The sequence below is a fragment of the Oncorhynchus kisutch genome, linkage group LG11, assembly GCF_002021735.2.
Source record: "Oncorhynchus kisutch isolate 150728-3 linkage group LG11, Okis_V2, whole genome shotgun sequence".
In the NCBI taxonomy this organism is placed as follows: domain Eukaryota; kingdom Metazoa; phylum Chordata; class Actinopteri; order Salmoniformes; family Salmonidae; genus Oncorhynchus; species Oncorhynchus kisutch.
This window is the reverse complement of record NC_034184.2, coordinates 45,326,251-45,344,346: the sequence shown is the minus strand read 5'-3', so window position 1 is coordinate 45,344,346 and position 18,096 is coordinate 45,326,251. Positions and strand designations below refer to the sequence as shown.

Genomic DNA, 18,096 nt, shown 5'->3' with positions numbered 1-18,096 from the left:
GCTAGACCTCATGTGGCTGGAGTGTGTCAGCAGTTCCAGCAAGAGGAAGGCATTGATGCTATGGACTGGCCTGCCCGTTCCCCAGACCTGAATCCAATTGAGCACATCTGGGATATCATGTCTCGCTCCATCCACAAACGCCACGTTGCACCACAGACTGTCCAGGAGTTGGTGGATGCTTTAGTCCAGGTCTGGGAGGAGATCCCTCAGGAGACCATCCGCCACCTCATCAGGAGCATGCCCAGGCGTTGTAGGGAGGTCATACAGGCACGTGGAGGCCACACACACTACTGAGCCTCATTTTGACTTGTTTTATGGACATTACATCAAAGTTGGATCAGCCTGTAGTGTGGTTTTCCACTTTAATTTTGAGTGTGACTCCAAATCCAGACCCTCCATGGGTTGATAAATTTGATTTCCATTGATAATTTTGTGTGATTTTGTTGTCAGCACATTCAACTACGTAAAGAAAAAAGTAATAAGAATATTTAATTCATTCAGATCTAGGATGTGTTATTTTAGTGTTCTCTCTCTCTCTCTCTCTCTCTCTCTCTCTCTCTCTCTCTCTATATATATATTGTATATATTGCCATTCGGAGCTTAAGTGTGGACCCAGCCTAACCCAGAGGTACTCTGGATGCTTCCCTTCACAGCTCATTCATAAATATTGCACAGCGCATCCAGCCACTCACTCCTCTGCTCCACACCAGCCATAGGTCATCTGTCAGCAGGCCATCATGGACAGAACTTACTGGAAATTCATCAATTATGAGAGCAGTAATGAGCTGAATCAGGTATAATAAACGAGGCATGGACATGTAATTCTCCTCAGGATGTTGTACTGTAGATGGTGTTCTACTGTACACTACGCCTCACTCATGACCGTAAATGTAAACATGTGTATTGTTTGAGAAAAAACACATACAGTATGAACGAATCCCACTTACAAACAGAAACACACAGATTCAGACACCCACACACACACACACACACACATGCACATACCGAAACACACACTCCTGTGTGTTACAAGTACAGGTAGTATGTCCAGTAGAGGAGGTTGATGAATACAAAGGAGAGAGGGAAGGTCATCCTGGAGTAGTTGTCTATTAAGTGGGGATTCTCCACATGGCAACAGTTTGCAGCTTTGCGCAGGAACTTGCGGAGGAGGACCAGGACAGTGAGGCAGCGATTGGGGGGCTCCTCAGGAGACTCGGGCTTGGGCTCGCTGCCAGTGGGGCTGGAGGGGCCCAGTTCCAGCTCTGCCATGGGCGCTGAGACTGCAGCAGCTTTCTCCTTACGCCTCTTGGCCCTATTGTTTTCAGCGGCGATGGTAGTGACCATGCCGTTCATCTCCTCGTCAAAGCCTCCCATCTGGTGACCGTACTGGAGGGGAGGGGGAGAGAGAGAGGGGCACAGTGAGATGTGTGAAGATACATATTAAAGCACCAAACAACTGATGCTATTGACTGAAATGAAAAAAAAGGACGTGATACTTACTATGATAGTGTGTGCGACATCGCAGAAGACAAGAAATGACAAAGTTGATGACGATTCTGATAATGATGAGGATGACGACAATGATGATGCTGATGATGACGATCAAGATCATAAAAACGACGGCAATGACGATGCTAATGATGATTACAGCGACAATAACAATGATGACGAACGTGACAATGATAACCGCACCACTGTTGATAACAAACGCCGAAGGCCTCACCATGACAATGTTGGCGTCGGGGTGGTTGAGGGTGCAGAAGTGGGCCACCGCGTACTCGATCAGGGCTCCGAAGATGAAGCTGAAGCAGATGCCCAGGTACACATCGATGGCCTTGATGAAACAGTTGGCGTTGGGCAGGGACGTCCTGGCACCCATCATCAACGTGGTCATGGTCAGAACCGTGGTCACTCCTGTCACAAACCACGGCACAATGGGTGGATGAGTCATTCAATATTTGAAAGCGTCAAGATCGCCAGTTTTCCTTTCAATTCACAAACGACAACAAATGACAAAGTTATAGAGTTTAATGATGAACTACCAATAGGATTCAGCTTGAGTTGCCTGGCCTTAATACACCAGGCAAGATGTGTACTCTATACTACAGTAATATAAAGGTAGGCTACCAGGAGTATGATATACTTGTGGAACATCCTGCTTTCTCTAACCGCCAGCATTCTACACATTTTCAGACAGCCAAATAGCTTCCGATCAGCAGGTTTGCATGGAGAAGAGTGTGATAGGGTGGGAAAGACATGGATCTGATTGGTGGGTGTGCTTCCTGGTTTAAGGAACTGTGGTTTACCGATGCAGACCCTTGCGGGGACGGAAGACTGGCTGATCCAGAAGGACACCCAGGACAGGACCACTAGCAGGCTAGAGGGAACATACGTCTCCAGGATGAAGTACAGGATGCTTCTCTTCAGCTCAAAGTGGAAGATCAGCTTGGGGTAGTGGCCTGTGAGAGAGAGAGAGAGAGAGAGAGAGACAGCAGAGAGATATTAGAATGAGTGTGCTAATAGAACCCAAGGGTTCCTTTACAACCAACTATCAATTTAAAGGGATAGTTCACCCAATTTACAAAATGACATATTGGTTTTCTTACCCTGTATGAAGTCTATGGACAAGGTAGGTACAGATATTAGCATTTTTGTTGCGCATCATGTTCAAATCATCTATAAGTGACTTTGTTTCAAATTCACAATACATTTCTGATACTTTCGGTTTGATTTGGATGATGCAGTGAAAAATTGTAATATCGGTACCATGACTTGAACGGGATTTGTGCCACAAATGCTAAAACGTTTGCAAATGGAAACACTGTCAGGGAAATGAAACCAAAGCATGGATTACGGTCATACCTTGCCCATAGACTGCTTACAGGGTGATGACACTAAATGTGTCATTTTGTAACGTGGGTGAACCTTCCCTTTAAAAGATGAACATGGCTAACAACTGTCACAAGAGACCAAATCTAAACAGTTGCCCAAAATAGTTGTGAAAGGATAACAAAAGGATATTGTTAGAGGTACAGTAGGAGTTGAAAGTCGAACCTGTTTCATAGATGGCCTCAGACGCAGAGGTGTAGTGGTCCTCTACTGTGTACTGGGCCAGACGCAGCGTGTCTAAACCACTGACCGACTCATTCCCTCTGGTCCAGTAGAACATCACATCGTTGGTGTTGTAGCCCCCTGTAAATATATATATATATATATATATATATATATATATATATATATATATATATATATATATATATATTCAGAGAGAGATAGTTAATGGGGGTCTATTAGACTAAGCGACTACATGTTTTGCAGTAACACTTCATCACACATACCAGTGTACTATTTCTTATACATCTAATAGAAACACAAACGGTCATCCATAAAACAATGGATAAAGGTTAGCTGGCTACTGAGCTGTAAGTGTGTGACAGCCACAGGCAAACTTTTAAAAAATGTAAACGTTTTATTAAATAATAGTAGCATACAGTAGCAACAGCCCTCCATTGCTCATTCGTAAAGCACTGTGACATCCGGCAGGAGTGAATAGGAAATGCTAATGCAGCCTTACTTCGAGAGGGAGAGAGAAGGGGATTAAAAGAGGGCAAGAAGGAAACAACGGCAATGAGGACAGCATTGCTTTAACAGTTTCTTTCCTGCCGAACACGACAGCAGTTGATTCATACATATTTCAGGTCTTATATTATGTCAGTACCTTACATAATCCTACAGAGCAGTTTACATGGGATTTAGAAGACATCACAGTGACACTGTATAACAACGTATATTAAACTTATGAGCAAGCTGTTTACTGTATAAAGCCACAAACTATAAAGTACTGACAGTTTTTCTTCCTGATAATCTGGGTACAGCACCGAAACTGACCTGGGGTTCAAATAATATCTGAAATAATTTATAGTACTTCAAATGTGCTTGATTGAGCTTGCCTGTTGAAATGGAACCAAATGAAAAGTCCCAAAAATGCGTAGCCTGCCCACCTGGCACATCTGGTGGGGTTAAGCAAATGCTCAAAGGATTTGAAAGATTTCAAATAGTATTTGAACCCAGGTCTGCTCCGAAATAGTTTTCTAACCTCACGTAGATCATGCCTTTGGAGATTCATTATGAGACGTAGTTCAGTAATTGACCTGCAGAGGACGATGTGGCATAAGAAGCTCTACGAGGCGACTGACAGGAGGAGGAGAAATTTCTGTGTCCCAGAAATTATCCTGGGACACAGAGGATCCCCATCTCCTGTTGCTTCATTAGATAAAACACTCATTGATTGGCCTTTTATCAATTAGATTTGCTCAAGTCCTGCATCTTCTCTCTTCAGTTCTCTCTCGCCTCCTCCTGAAAAAGGTCAAAGTTAACCGTGGAGCGTCGGCGAAGAGAGTGAACATGGAAATGCACTTGCTTGAAAATCCTCCTACACTTGCGCATCATTAGGCAAATGGCGTTTACAGCGGTGGATCCAAAAAGAAATGTGTAAAGTGCTCAAAACAAATGAAGCTAGTAGTGCAAGACATTTATTGCTAAAACAAAAAGTACCATATTGTTTTCAAACGTGTGCATGTTTTTCTCCCCTTGGCAAAACAAAAGCTGATTGAAAGGGTGTGTGGCAGATTTCAAAACTCTTCCTAGGTAGGATGGCTATCGGGATGGGGAGGACACTTCCGTTTGCTTACTAACGAATTGACACAGTCCTCGAACCCTTTTGCGAGTCGGGGGGGTGGGGGTGGGGGGGTGGGGGGGGAAAGAGGACTGAGGAGAGAGACAAATGAGAATGATCTCCCATGATCTCATGGCTCTTACACTGCCGTCTCACCATCTCCCCTGACATGTATGAAAATCCAGGGAGGCATACATGATTGAGGAAGTGTGTTTGACGTAGTATGCAGAGCAGCCTGATGAAAAGCAACAGAGCCTTTGAAGCTGCTGAGGCTCAGGATCTCTTGTTGTAACTTCTTCAGTGCTGTTATGTTTGCCCCTTTTACCCGACCAAACTCGTTATTTTCATGACTGCCGGGTCAGGGCAATGTGCAAATAAGAGTTTGAAGCATGCGCCGGCGCCGCAGTCCTGTGCAGCAGAGCATGAACGGTTACATTAGGACATAAGGATCTTGAGGTGCTCTGAAGCCTGAAAAGTGCACTACCCTGCAGCCTGGTGAAGCGAAAGCTTTTGCCTCTTAAAATATCCTACTCACTGGGACAATGAGATGGGGGCATCTTTAAAATGGCTGCACAGAGACTTTTTTTAAATCTTCAAAACCGAATCAGTACAGCATCCTCCACGGTGGTGAGTGTGGTCTCATCGTTAAGCAACAATCAAACATGGCTGGGAACATCTTCCCACTCCAGGCCTTTTCTGCTGTTGGTAGCCACTGCATTTGTCACCGTCATCTCTATCTAAACAGTGTCATCTTTTGTCTTTAAACTTCCCTGTTGGAAGTGGAGTGCAGCCTGGGGAGTGAAGAGGAGCGGGGAGCGATGTTCCATTTTTGGCAGCACATTAAGAATAATGAAAGCTCACAGTCTGGCGCTATTCAGCATGCTGCTGAACCAAGGCTCTGGGAGTCTGGGATGCACAGTATATGTTTAGCCTGGTAGTAATGTAAAGAGGAAAATAATTTACTTGACTTGAGTTAACCTCAACGTGTATTGAGTGGGATCAGTGGAACAGTAGCTCCCTCTGACTGAGTTCGTTGTTGGCATGTGATATAGCTATAGCTTAGCACGACTTGCACTGGCGTAACACAGTTATGTAACGCAGAATGTGTTAGCCAGACAGCCACACACAAACCAACCTCTGTCCATGGTGCTGAAATTTAGTCATGTCTATGTGGCTGCACGCCTCATGAATCCATGAATCGTTCTTGACATAAACAGGTGCGCTTGGCATCTACTACCATACCCCATTCCAAGGCAATTCTATATTTTCTCATTCACCCTCTGAATGGCACACACACAGTCCATGTCTCAACATTTCATAAATCTATACATGGTGTTGCAATGCTGCCATTTTTAGACTGCTAAAAATGATGTAATGTAATTACCTGTTCAGTAATTCAAGTTGGAAATTCAAGCATCGCAGATTGTAAAATAAATGTTTGATGCAACAGCATACTAATCAGCTAATAAACATCTGTCCTGTATAGGCTACCTGAACCTGCATGACATGAGCCGTCCCCATGCTCTCTCCCAGCTTGGATAGAAAGTTGCTGTGTGTAAAACCAGTCTATTAATGTCAAATAATAACGTCAGTCCACCCTCAAAACTCTAGCTTACTAGGGATTGTTTCATTATGCATTGTACTATCTATAGCTACATACCGTATTTAGCTGCTAGTTGTAAACTTCAAATAAATAAATAAATTCAGACACTATTTTGTCCGGCTAGTCAACTAAATCAAATGAAATCCAACTTGAGGAACTCCCCTGGTCTCCTGAAGTCCTCTTTCTTTGTGTGCAAATGTTGTCATCACTGCCTGTAGTTCTAGGTCTGCTGGCCTTACTGTTGTCTATAGGCTACTGAGTATTGCCAACCCAGGCAGTCTTTCCTGAGACATTGTGCATTATAGCCTATGTCCATTGCACCGCACGCAATTTAAACTTAGTCGTGAATGATGCATGCAAAGATATACCAGAGATAAGGGTCTGTTGATATTGCAACCACACAACTTGAACACCGGTTCCCCAGTATGAACGAAATCTCAAAACACTTTTTTTGTTCAAGCCCTCAAAAACTGTTGTCCTCAAAAAAATGATAACCTGTTTGCATCTGCCAACAATCCCCTCCTGTATTCCCAGGCATATCCACGACTGCGTGGCCTCACACAGTTCCAACTCCATCATCAAGTTTGCTGACAACACAACAGTAGTAGGCCTGATAACCAACAATGACGAGACAGCCTACAGGGAGGAGGTAGGCATTCTGACGGCGTGGTGCCAGGTAAACAAACTCTCCCTCAACGTCAGTAAAACAAAGGAGCTGATTGTGGACTTCGAGAGAATACTGTCGGGCTGTATCACAGCATGGTACGGCAACTCCACAGCCGCAAACCGTATGGCGCTTCAGAGGGTGATACGTGCAGCCGTACGCCCCATTGGGTGCACACTGCCTGCTCTACAGGACACCTACAACACCAGGTGTCACAGGAAAGCCATCAGGCACTCAAGCTACCGCCCCTTCAATCTCTGAGACGCAGGCAGTACAGGAGCATCATGGCAAAAACTGGAAGTCTGGCCAATAGTTTCTACCCTCAGACCATCAGGCTGCTGAATACCCACCACTAGTCAGCTACCTGCTTTATTGTGTTTATTTTACTTGGTTCCCACACGTCCTCAATGGTCATGCTGCTCCACCTGTGGTCATTCCCTCATACAGCCCCTCAAAAGTCTTTACTATGCCTCCACCCTAATGGCCATTTATTTATTAATCAATGCTACAGTTGTTATGATGTATATAGTGCTATTTTTTTATTTCTATAGTTGTTTTTTATGACCATTTTCATTGTTTTATTGAACTTAGTCCTGCATGTTGGAGCTCAGAAGCTAATATTTTCACTGTACCCTGCGATCACACCTGCAACCCTGTACATGTGACTACTAAACACTCTGATTCTGAATTGACTGTCCAGAGCTTAAAATATACCGTTCATCTCTTTCAGTAACGTGTTGAGGCCGGCAATTAAGGAGAATGAGAGGCTCAATTAAAGATGTTGCAGAACTGCTGTATTTGAAGCACAACTCCCTTCTGCATTCAAAAAGTACTCAGACCCCTTGATTTTTTCCCACATTTTGTTACATTACAGCCTTATTCTAAAATGGATTAAATTAAATATACACACAATAATCCAGAATGACGAAGCAAAAACAGGTTTTTAGAAATTTTAGCAAATGTATTTAAAAAAAAAACTGAAATATCACCTTTACATAAGTATTCAAACCCTTTACTCAGTACTTTGTTGAAGCACCTTTGGCAGCGATTACAGCCTCAAGTCTACTTGTGTATGATGCTACAAGCTTGGCACACCTGTATTTGGGGAGTTTCTCCCATTCTTCTCTGCAGATCATCTCAAGCTCTGGTTGGACCACTCAAGGACATTCAGAGACTTGTCCCAAAGCCACTCCCGCATTGTTTTGGCTGTGTGCTTAGGGTTGTTGTCCTGTTGGAAGGTGAACCTTTGCCCCAGTCTGAGGTCCTGAGCTCTCTGTAGCAGGTTTTCATCAAGGATTTCTCTGTACTTTGCACCGTTCATCTTTGCCTCGATACTGACTAGTCTCGCAGTCCCTGCCGCTGAAAAACATCCCCAGAGCATGATGCTGCCAACACCATGCTTCACCGTAAGGATGGTGCTAGGTTTCCTCCAGACGTAAAGCTTGACATTCAGACCAATAATTAGTTCAATCTTGGTTTCATCAGACCAGAGAATCTTGTTTCTCATGGTCAGAGTCTTTAGGTGCCTTTTGGCAAACTCCAAGAGGGCTGTCATGTGCATTTTACTGAGGAGTGGCTTCCATCTGGCCACTCTCCCATAAAGGCCTGATTGGTGGAGTGCTGCAGAGATGGTTCTCCTTCTGGAAGTATCTCCCATCTCCACAGAGGAACTCTAGAACTCTGTCAGAGTGACCATCGGGTTCTTGGTCACCTCCCTGACCAAGGCCCCTTTCCCCCAATTGCTCAGTTTGGCCGGGCGTCCAGCTCTACCAGCTAGATGGCTAGCTAGCTAGTGTGTTTGAGTCGATTCAAATTCAACAGACAATTTTTTGTTATTGTTTCTACTTACTCCTTGACTGCAATGCAAGATGAGCTGGCAGTGACGATTTCAAGCTCAGGAGGGTTCCTCCGAAGTTATGAGCAGGCTGTCATTATTATCTTAAGTGAATGGAGAGCTCAAAAATAAAGATCTTGTCTATTTTTACAAGACCAGAGAGTCAACGACAACAGAGAAGTCGCAGTCAGGCGGCCGGGGGGCGGGGAGGTGCCGGTGAGATGGCTTGAATGGAAGATGAACTGTGCTGCCTGCCTTGCTCATCTTTCCCTGTTGACCTCCTCACTCTGCTCAAGCCATGTGGTTCCCCCTTGACTGTTGCTCCCTCTGTTGAAGGCTTGAAATAATCCAGCTGAAACTCGCAGTCCAGTCCTACTCTATCATATAGCTGTTTTCTTTGATTGTTGTTAGTTTTGCTTTTCAAGCGCTTTGCGATTCCTTCTGTGGTGAAAAGCACTATAGGAGTTGAATAAATTAGAATGATTATTAAACAGCCACGTTGCTGCCTAGATGTGGAAGTGAATTGGAAATCTTACAGCTCTCCAGTTGCAGAGTGCAGGTTTGCTTGTCCATGGGATATTTGGTCAGATCCATGTTGCAGGCCACAGTGGTGGTGATCCTGGAGATATGAGAGAAAACGGTTAACAGAGGTTTCTTTCCCCCTAGCAGAACCATCTCAGTGTTTTCCCATGTATTCCCTCTGGCGTACCTCTGAAGGCACTAATGCTGTTTGTGTCCCTCTCCTCAATCCTAAAATAAACCCTTTGCACTGTTCAATCACTGCTTTAGATAATCCAATTACTAATTCTAATTGAGCACACTGAGCAATATTTGATTTAGTGATCCTGCAGGGACTTACAGTATCTACACGGAATAAAAATATAAACACAACATGTAACGTGTTGGTCCCATGTTTCATGAGCTGAAATAAACGATCCCAAAGTTTTCCATATGCACAAAAAGGCTTAAAAATGTTATACACAGATTTGTTTACATCCCTGTTAGTGAGCATTTCTCTTTTACCAATAATTAATTTATCTACCATAAGCAACCTCCAACATCGTTTTAAAGAATTTGGTAGTACGTCCAACCGGCCTCACAACCTCTGACCACGTGTAACCACGCCGGCAGCCCAGGACCTCCACATCAGGCTTCTTCACCTGGGGGATCGTCTGTGACCAGTCACCCGACAGCTGATGAAATTCTGGGTTTGCACAACTGAAGCATTTCTGCACAAACTGTCAGAAACCATCGCAGGGAAGCTCATCTGTGTGCTCGTCGTCCTCAATATAGTCTTGACCTGATTGCAAATCGGCGTCATAACCGACTTCAGTGGGCAAATGCTCACTGTACCGGGCAGATGGCCATGTGGGGGAGCGTTTTTTTTATTAACTAGGCAAGTCAGTTAAGAACAAATTCTTATTTACAATCTAGCAACCTTTCGGTTACTGGTCCAAATGCTATAACCACTAGGCTACCTGCCTAGGCTACCTGCCGGTTTGCTGATGTCATTGTTGTGAACAGAGTGCCCCATGGGGCCGGTGGGCAGTGGTGTAAAGTACTTAAGTAAAAATACTTCAAAGTACTACTCAACTCTATTGCATTTTATTGATGGTAATTTGAATGCAGAAAGATACCGTGACAAGATCCTGAGACCGATTGCAGTGCCATCAATCTGCTGCCATTACCTCATGTTTCAGCATGATAATGCACGGCCCCATGTCGCAAGGATCTGTACACAATTCCTGGAAGCTGAAAAGGTCTCAGTTCTTCCTTGGCCTGCATACTCACCAGACATGTCACCCATTGAGCATGTTTGGGATGCTCTGGACCAACGTTTACGACAGCGTGTTCCAGTTCCTGCCAATATCCAGCAACTTTTCGCATCCATTGAAGAGGAGTGGGACAACATTCCACAGGCCACAGGCCACAGGCGAAGTAGATTTGCATGAGGCAAATGGTGATCACACCAGATACTGACTGGTTTCTGATCCACACCCCTACCTTTTTTTAAAGGTATATGTTACCAACAGATGCATATCTGTATTCCCAGTCATGTGAAATCCATAGATTAGAGACTCATTTATTTATTTCAATTGACTGATTTCCTTATATGAACTGTAACTCAGTAAAATATTTGAAATTGTTGCATGTTGCATTTCTATTTTTGTTCAGTGTAGGCCAAGGCTCTTTGCATTGATGGATCCCTGTGTGTCTGTGTGTGTGTGTGGGGGGGGGTGTCCATGTGTGTGCATGCATGGATTTGTGCATTCGTGCATGCCTGTGTGTGTGTGTTTCTCCAGATGACTCACCTCAGGGCGTAGAGCACTGTTCCATTGGGGAAGATCCTGATCAGCCTGTTCTCCACAGTGATGTCATGGAGGAACGACTTCTTGGAGTCTACGATGAAGGTGTCTGGTACCCAGAGCAGCTCCACAAGCCTGCCGTCCAGACTCAGGCTTTTGTTCCCCTCAAACACCAGGCGCTCGTCTGTCCAGCGCTGACGCAGGAAGATGGTGGCCGTGTAGTCCTACAGAGCAATGTCAAAGGTCAGCATTGCACGGTTGTACTGCAATTACAGTGCATCTTCATGTCTAACCGCAGATGGCATAACATGACATACTGGATATACTGGAATGTAATATGTATTTTAATATCACAAATTCTGGCCTAATGAGAGTCATTAGACTTGTTACTGTTTTGTGTTAGAGATGTCTCTTTCCATTCACTACTGTTTGGAGGATGAAAACATGTGGATGAATGAATGTGCGCAGGTGGCCTAGTAAAGGAGTCCTTTTGAAGTGATTTATTTGACAATCAGATGACACCATTAGGATTGGTCATGCCACAACAAAAGGAAATAATTTTCAAAAGTTAAATTACAAATCCCATTGAATTAATAGAGATTATATGTAATTATATGATTAGGCCCATAAAAATATTCATAGTAAGTCCCGTACCGGGAAGAAATTAAATCTACTTTCACCCCGTATCACAATGTACAATGCGTCATAAATGACACAGGAAGTTGTCCCACCATGTTGATCTCTGATATGGTGTCAATACTGGCAACGTCCAAACTCATGCCCACAGTCACTGGCCCATCTACAGAGATGAGACAGACACACAGGGAAAGGGCAGGAGGGGAGAGAGAGAGGGAGAAGCAGACAGAAAGAGAGAGAAAGCTAAATATGTAAGAGCTGTCAATTTGTAAGAGCCTCAATTCTCGACATCAGTGACAACTGATGGGAATTATGTGGGAATTATCCCCTCTTCCCCTCTTGTATAACAATGTTATAGTATTTCTGCGTTTGCTTGCCAAGAACAAGGTCACCTAACCGTTGTGCATGTGTGTAACTCTGTATGTAGGCATGCGTGGGTACTCCTGGACCCCAGGAACAGAAGCTGGTGCGATTGTAACAGCTAATGGGAATCCAAATAAACGTGTGTGCATACCAAGTTCACCTACACTGGGACTCTGTGCATGTGTGTGTGTGTGTGTGTGTGTGTGTGTGTGTGTGTGTGTGTGTGTGTGTGTGTGTGTGTGTGTGTGTGTGTGTGTGCATGCGTGCAGAGCTGCCCTCCTGGATCATGGGGATCAGCAGTGCACTGATCTCTGTGAATTACATTTTCTCTGATTCGGTTCAGTCTCATTGATTATTCATCAAACAGCAGGCAAACAAAACAATCACATTTAGAGGGATTCTCTGAGACGGAGACAATGTCAAGGGATTTGTGAGCACTACAAACAGTGCAGAGGATCAAAGGCCACAATACGTCATGGCACTGTCCTTACAGGGTTACGCTGTGTGGCATCCATATTAGGAAGTCACACTGAGTAGGCCTACGCATGGAAATGTTGACCACCGTACAGCATCCATATTAGTCACACTGAGTATGCATGAGATTGGTGACTGCTAAGAAAAATGGCATCATTTGTCAGCAGCTTACTCTTGATATTAACTGCCTACCCCTATGACTAAAATCACCAGTTGTGTTCATGTTTTGGCAGCATGCATTTAGTTGTATTTAGAATGAGCAAATGTTCATCATGCACATACTGTGCTATTCATGTGGAATGAGATTGCTTCCATCTGGCAGGTAAAGGCTCAGGGACATTTAATGCATAGCCTTGTCAAAATATGGTTATCTTGAAATGAATATGGGAATATGGTAAGGCACACAATCACACAGAGAGACAAACAAACACACACACACACAGAGCTCCCTTGAGCAGTTTCCCTTACTGTCAAAGAAAGGCCTGAGGTACTTGTTGTATCCTTTCATCAGCTTCTGAATGGTGGGAGGCAGAATCTCTCCCTCCTTTACTTCAGCACTGAGCAGTGAGTTCTCTAACATCCTGGGAAGAAGAAAATAACAGAGAAAGAAGAAATGAAATCATTTAGCGTCTCTCTCTCTCTCCTCAGTGGATACCTAACGGTTCTTGCCTGATTATCCTGCCTCTGTGGTCTGCCAGTTCAGATCGTCAATACCTCCTGAGTAGCGTAAGCTGTGGTAATTGAAGCAGCCTGATTGAAAGGCCTCCAAAAAAAATGAAATTAAATGAAAAGGGAGAAAGAAAAAAACCCTGACATGTTCTTAGTTGGTTTACGTTGATCCCAAAAGGGGTCAAAACACTTGAAACGTTCCATCATCAGCATTCTTCAACTCCCTCCTCTCCCTCTACACGCTTGACTCTGCTCATCTGAGCTCAGATCAGTTTCCAATATGCAGTTCCACTGATTGCTCTTGTTAGGCATTTAGCGACATAGGGAGACTATTATTTCACCAGGGATGGAGGGTGGAAGAACCCTGAAGAACACATTCGCGCACCTTCCCCCCCATGGTAGTACTGCCATTTGTGCATAATAATCTGTAATCCAAAAAAATGCTTGTGAATGGAAGAAGCCCTGGAGCTTTGTTAGTAATGTAAGGAACACCGAAGGAAGGCAGACCAGGGCGAGTGTGCAGGTACATTAATCTCCATACGCTAGTAGGCATGTACGTGTCCATACTACTGTATGCTCACAGTCAACAGCAGCTCATTCTCAGTCATTACAACAAAGAGTGTGCATGATAAGCAGTGGTACATTTTCTCCTACTGTTTTGTGTCTTCATCTTCAGTTCAGAGCAGGGGGGGATAATTCTCTGTTCAAGCCAGGTTAAAGGCTTTGACTAATGACTCCAGAGAGCATTCCTCACTGTTTTGAAGTAGACTTTTCAACACTGCGACAGTTCCAGAAGTTCACATAGAAACTTGATGAATGCATACAGACAGACACCGACTTGTAATGCCAGTAGCATTTGACACTATCTGGGAGACCTGGACTATTCATGAGTTGACAGAGATCTGTACTAGCTCTAAAAGACTCTAGTACATGACTTCTTTAAGGTACGTTAGCTTATGGTATTCCGATGGACTATGTACAGCTGCAGCGATCGGTTAGCTGCTCAGATAGCAGATGTTTAAAGTTGGTGAGGGAGATGTCTCCAACTTCAATGATTTTTGCAATTCGTTACAGTCGCAGGCAGCAGAGAACTGGAAGGAAAGGCGGCCAAATAAGGTGTTGGCTTTAGGGATGATCAGTGAGATACACCTGCTGGAGCACGTGCTATGGGTGGGTGTTGCCATCGTGACCAGGGAACTGAGATAAGGCGGAGCTTTACCTAGCATGGACTTGTAGATGACCTGGAACCAGTGGGTCTGGCGACTAGAGCATACAGGTCGCAGTGGTGGGTGGTATAAGGTGCTTTAGTAACAAAGCGGATGGCACTGTGATAAACTGCATCCAGTTTGCTGAGAAGAGTATTGGAAGCCATTTTGTAGATGACAACGCCGAAGTTGAGGATCGGTAGGATAGTCAGTTTTACTAGGGTAAGTTTGGCGGTGTGAGTGAAGGAGGCTTTGTTGTGAAATAGAAAGCTGATTCTAGATTTGATTTTGGATTGGAGATGTTTGATATGAGTCTGGAAGGAGAGTTTACAGTCCAGCCAGACACCTAGGTACTTATAGATGTCCACATATTCTAGGTCGGAACCATCCAGGGTGGTGATGCTAGTCGGGCGTCCGGGTGCAGGCAGCGAACGGTTGAAAAGCATGCATTTGGTTTTACTAGCGTTTAAGAGCAGTTGGAGGCCACGGAAGGAGTGTTGTATGGCATTGAAGCTCATTTGGAGGTTAGATAGCACAGTGTCCAAGGAAGGGCCAGAAGTATACAGAATGGTGTCGTCTGCGTAGAGGTGGATCAGGGAATCGCCCGCAGCAAGAGCTACATCATTGATATATACAGAGAAAAGAGTCGGCCCGAAAATTGAACCCTGTGGCACCCCCATAGAGACTGCCAGAGGACCGGACAACATGCCCTCCTATTTGACACACTGAACTCTGTCTGCAAAGTAGTAGGAGAACCAGGCAAGGCAGTCATTAGAAAAACCGAGGCTACTGAGTCTGCCGATAAGAATATGGTGATTGACAGAGTCGAAAGCCTTGGCCGGTTCGATGAATACGGCTGCACAGTACTGCCTTTTATCGATGGCGGTTATGATATCGTTTAGTACCTTTAGCGTGGCTGAGGTGCACCCGTGACCGGTATTTAGTCTGTGCAAATACAAAAATCCTCATATCCATATTATTATTTACTGTCTGCCTGTTATCTTCAATATGTTTTACAATATTATTCAGTGTATGTAATTTTACTTGTATTCTAAGCATTTAAACTATATTTACATATATTTTAATATTCTTATTTCGACACACAAATGTAAAATAATTGTATTCATATTTGAAATTAGTCTTCATTTAACTAGGCCTATCTTCCATTATAAGTAATTGAAGCAATCAAAATGTAAATTCTGGTATAATTATTATGATTATTTAAAAAGTTTGTTTACCCTACCTAATTAGGAAACTCATCAGCCTGGTTGAGATGTTTGCACTGCATTATTTATAACATTTGAAGTCATGCAAATAGAAAGTATTCATTTATAGCCTATACTGAGGCTAAATTAACATATTTTTCTGACTTTTATAACTTGGTGTGCCAGTTAAAGGGTTAAAACCTATTCAAAATGTACAAAATATTAGGTTTATTTTTGTATTGACTGTGGCGAGTGTGGCATGCATGCTTAAAAATGCTTAAAAATGCATGCAAAAAAATCCTAACTCACCAGAGAAATGACAAACTAGCCTTGGACCCTATCTGAATCAGAGGGCTTGATCTACAGTAGCAGAGATGGTGCTGGCAACATTATTTGAATGGACATATATGGACATAGACACCATGGATCCACACAACACTCCCTAATGTACTAATTGGCCCACTCATTGGCCTTGAGTGAGCAGTCACAACCTATTACTTGTCTTTCTCTGTGTTTAGTGAGGATTTAAGGGAAAGAATTGCAAGGAATTGGGGAGATTGGTCGCTTACTCGCTCTCTCTGGCTTTTGGAATCTCTCTCTCTCTCTCTCTCTCTCTCTCTGAGGTGATGAATGAGGGAACCTTTATTGATTATTGATGGTCCTCCAGAAAACATACAAGTGGAGTCTCTGCAGACTAAATTATCTATCTGTAAAATACAAAAAAAATGTTGCCCACTGTAAAATAGCACAGACTGGAATATGTTCTGGGATTCATCCGATGGCATTGACGAGTTTACCACATCAGTCACCGGCTTCATTAATTAGTGCATTGATAACATCGTCCCCACAGTAACAGTATGTACATATCTCAACCAAAAGCCACGGATTACAGGCAAAGTACGCTCACTCTTACACTCGTCGGATGTGGCAGGGCTTGCAAACTATCATGGATTACTATAGTGAAACCCAGCCGAGAGCTGCCCAGTGACACGAGCCTACCAGATGAGCTAAATGCCTTCTATGCTCGCTTCGAGGCAAGCAACACTGAACCATGCGTGAATGCACCAGCTGTTCTGGACGACTGTGTCATCACGTTCTCCAAAGCTGATGTGAGTAAGACCTTAAAAGAGGAACTGACAGAATTTTAGCTAAATTAAATCTTATTCAAATCTGTTCACACCCACAGGGAGAATATGACACTCTCTTTTTTTTTATTCTGACAAGCGAGCACTTACTGTACATTATAGAACGTATTCAGACCCCTTCACTTTTTCTACATTTTGTTACATTACAGCCTTATTCTAAAATGGATTAAATACATTTTTCCATCATCAATTTACACACAATACCCCATAATGACAAAGCGAAAACAGATTTTTAGAAATGTTAGTAAATGTATTTTGTTTTAAATGTATTCAAAAACCTGTTTTCGCTTTGCCATTATAGGGTATTGTGTGTAAATTGATGAGGGAAAAAAACAATTTAATCAGTTTTAGAATAAGGCTGTAACGTAACAAAATGTGGAAAAAGTGAAGGGGTCTGAATACTTTCCAAATGCACTAATCCATCTATTTTTATAACTTTTTGCAAATATATAAAAATGTAAAACTGAAATATCACATTTACATAAGTATTCAGACCATTTACTCAGTAATTTGTTGAAGCACCTTTGGCAGCGATTACAGACTTGAGTCTTCTTGGGTATGACGCTACAAGCTTGGCACACTTATATTTGGGGAGTTTCTCCCATTCTTCTCTGCAGATCCTCTCAAAATCTGTCAGGTTGGATGGGGAGTGTCGTTGCACAACTATTTTCAGAGATGTTCAATCGATTTCAAGTCCGGGCTCTGGCTGGGCCACTCAAGGATATTCAGAGACTTGTCCCAAAGCAACTCTGGCGTTGTCTTGGCTGTGTGCTTAGGGTTGTTGTCCTGTTGGAAGGTAAACCTTCGCTCCAGTCTGAGGTCCTGAGTGCTCTAGAACAGGTTTTCCTGAAGCATCTCTCTGTACTTGGCTCCGTTCATCATTCCCTCGATCCTGACTAGTCTCCCAGTCCCTGCTGCTGAACAAATTACCCACAGCAAGATATTGCCACCACCATGCTTCACCGTAGGGATGGTATTGGCCAGGTGATGAGCGGTGCCTGGTTACCACCAGACGTCACTTGACGCTTGGCATTCAGGCCAAATAGTTCAATCTTGGTTGCATCAGACCAGAGAATCTTGTTTCTCATGGTCTGAGAGTCCTTTAGATGCCTTTTGGAAACTCCAAGCTTCCATCTGACCACTCTACCATAAAGGCCTGATTGGTGGAGTGCTGCAGAGATGGTTGTCCTTCCAGAAGGTTCTCCCATCTCCACAGAGGAACTCTAGAGCTCTGTCAGGGCTTTTGGTCACCTCCCTGACCAAAGGTCCTTCTCCCCCCGATTGTTCAGTTTGGCCTGGCAGCCAGCACTACGAAGA

General features: G+C 43.7%; 1 protein-coding gene across 1 annotated transcript in view; it reads right to left on the bottom strand.

The window, feature by feature from the left end:
* Positions 1 to 514: 514 nt before the first annotated feature.
* LOC109898832 (gamma-aminobutyric acid receptor subunit pi-like) overlaps positions 515 to 18,096 on the bottom strand; it is an 80,588-nt gene continuing 63,006 nt past the window's right edge. Inside the window, exons 3-10 of the mRNA XM_020493898.2 lie at positions 13,024 to 13,136; positions 11,814 to 11,881; positions 11,089 to 11,306; positions 9,313 to 9,395; positions 3,055 to 3,192; positions 2,307 to 2,459; positions 1,724 to 1,914; positions 515 to 1,386 (exon numbers count right to left, since the gene is read on the bottom strand). Of these exons, the coding sequence (XP_020349487.2) occupies positions 1,027 to 1,386; positions 1,724 to 1,914; positions 2,307 to 2,459; positions 3,055 to 3,192; positions 9,313 to 9,395; positions 11,089 to 11,306; positions 11,814 to 11,881; positions 13,024 to 13,136 (1,324 nt within the window). The 3' untranslated portion in view covers positions 515 to 1,026. The remainder of the gene's footprint in view (positions 1,387 to 1,723; positions 1,915 to 2,306; positions 2,460 to 3,054; positions 3,193 to 9,312; positions 9,396 to 11,088; positions 11,307 to 11,813; positions 11,882 to 13,023; positions 13,137 to 18,096) is intronic.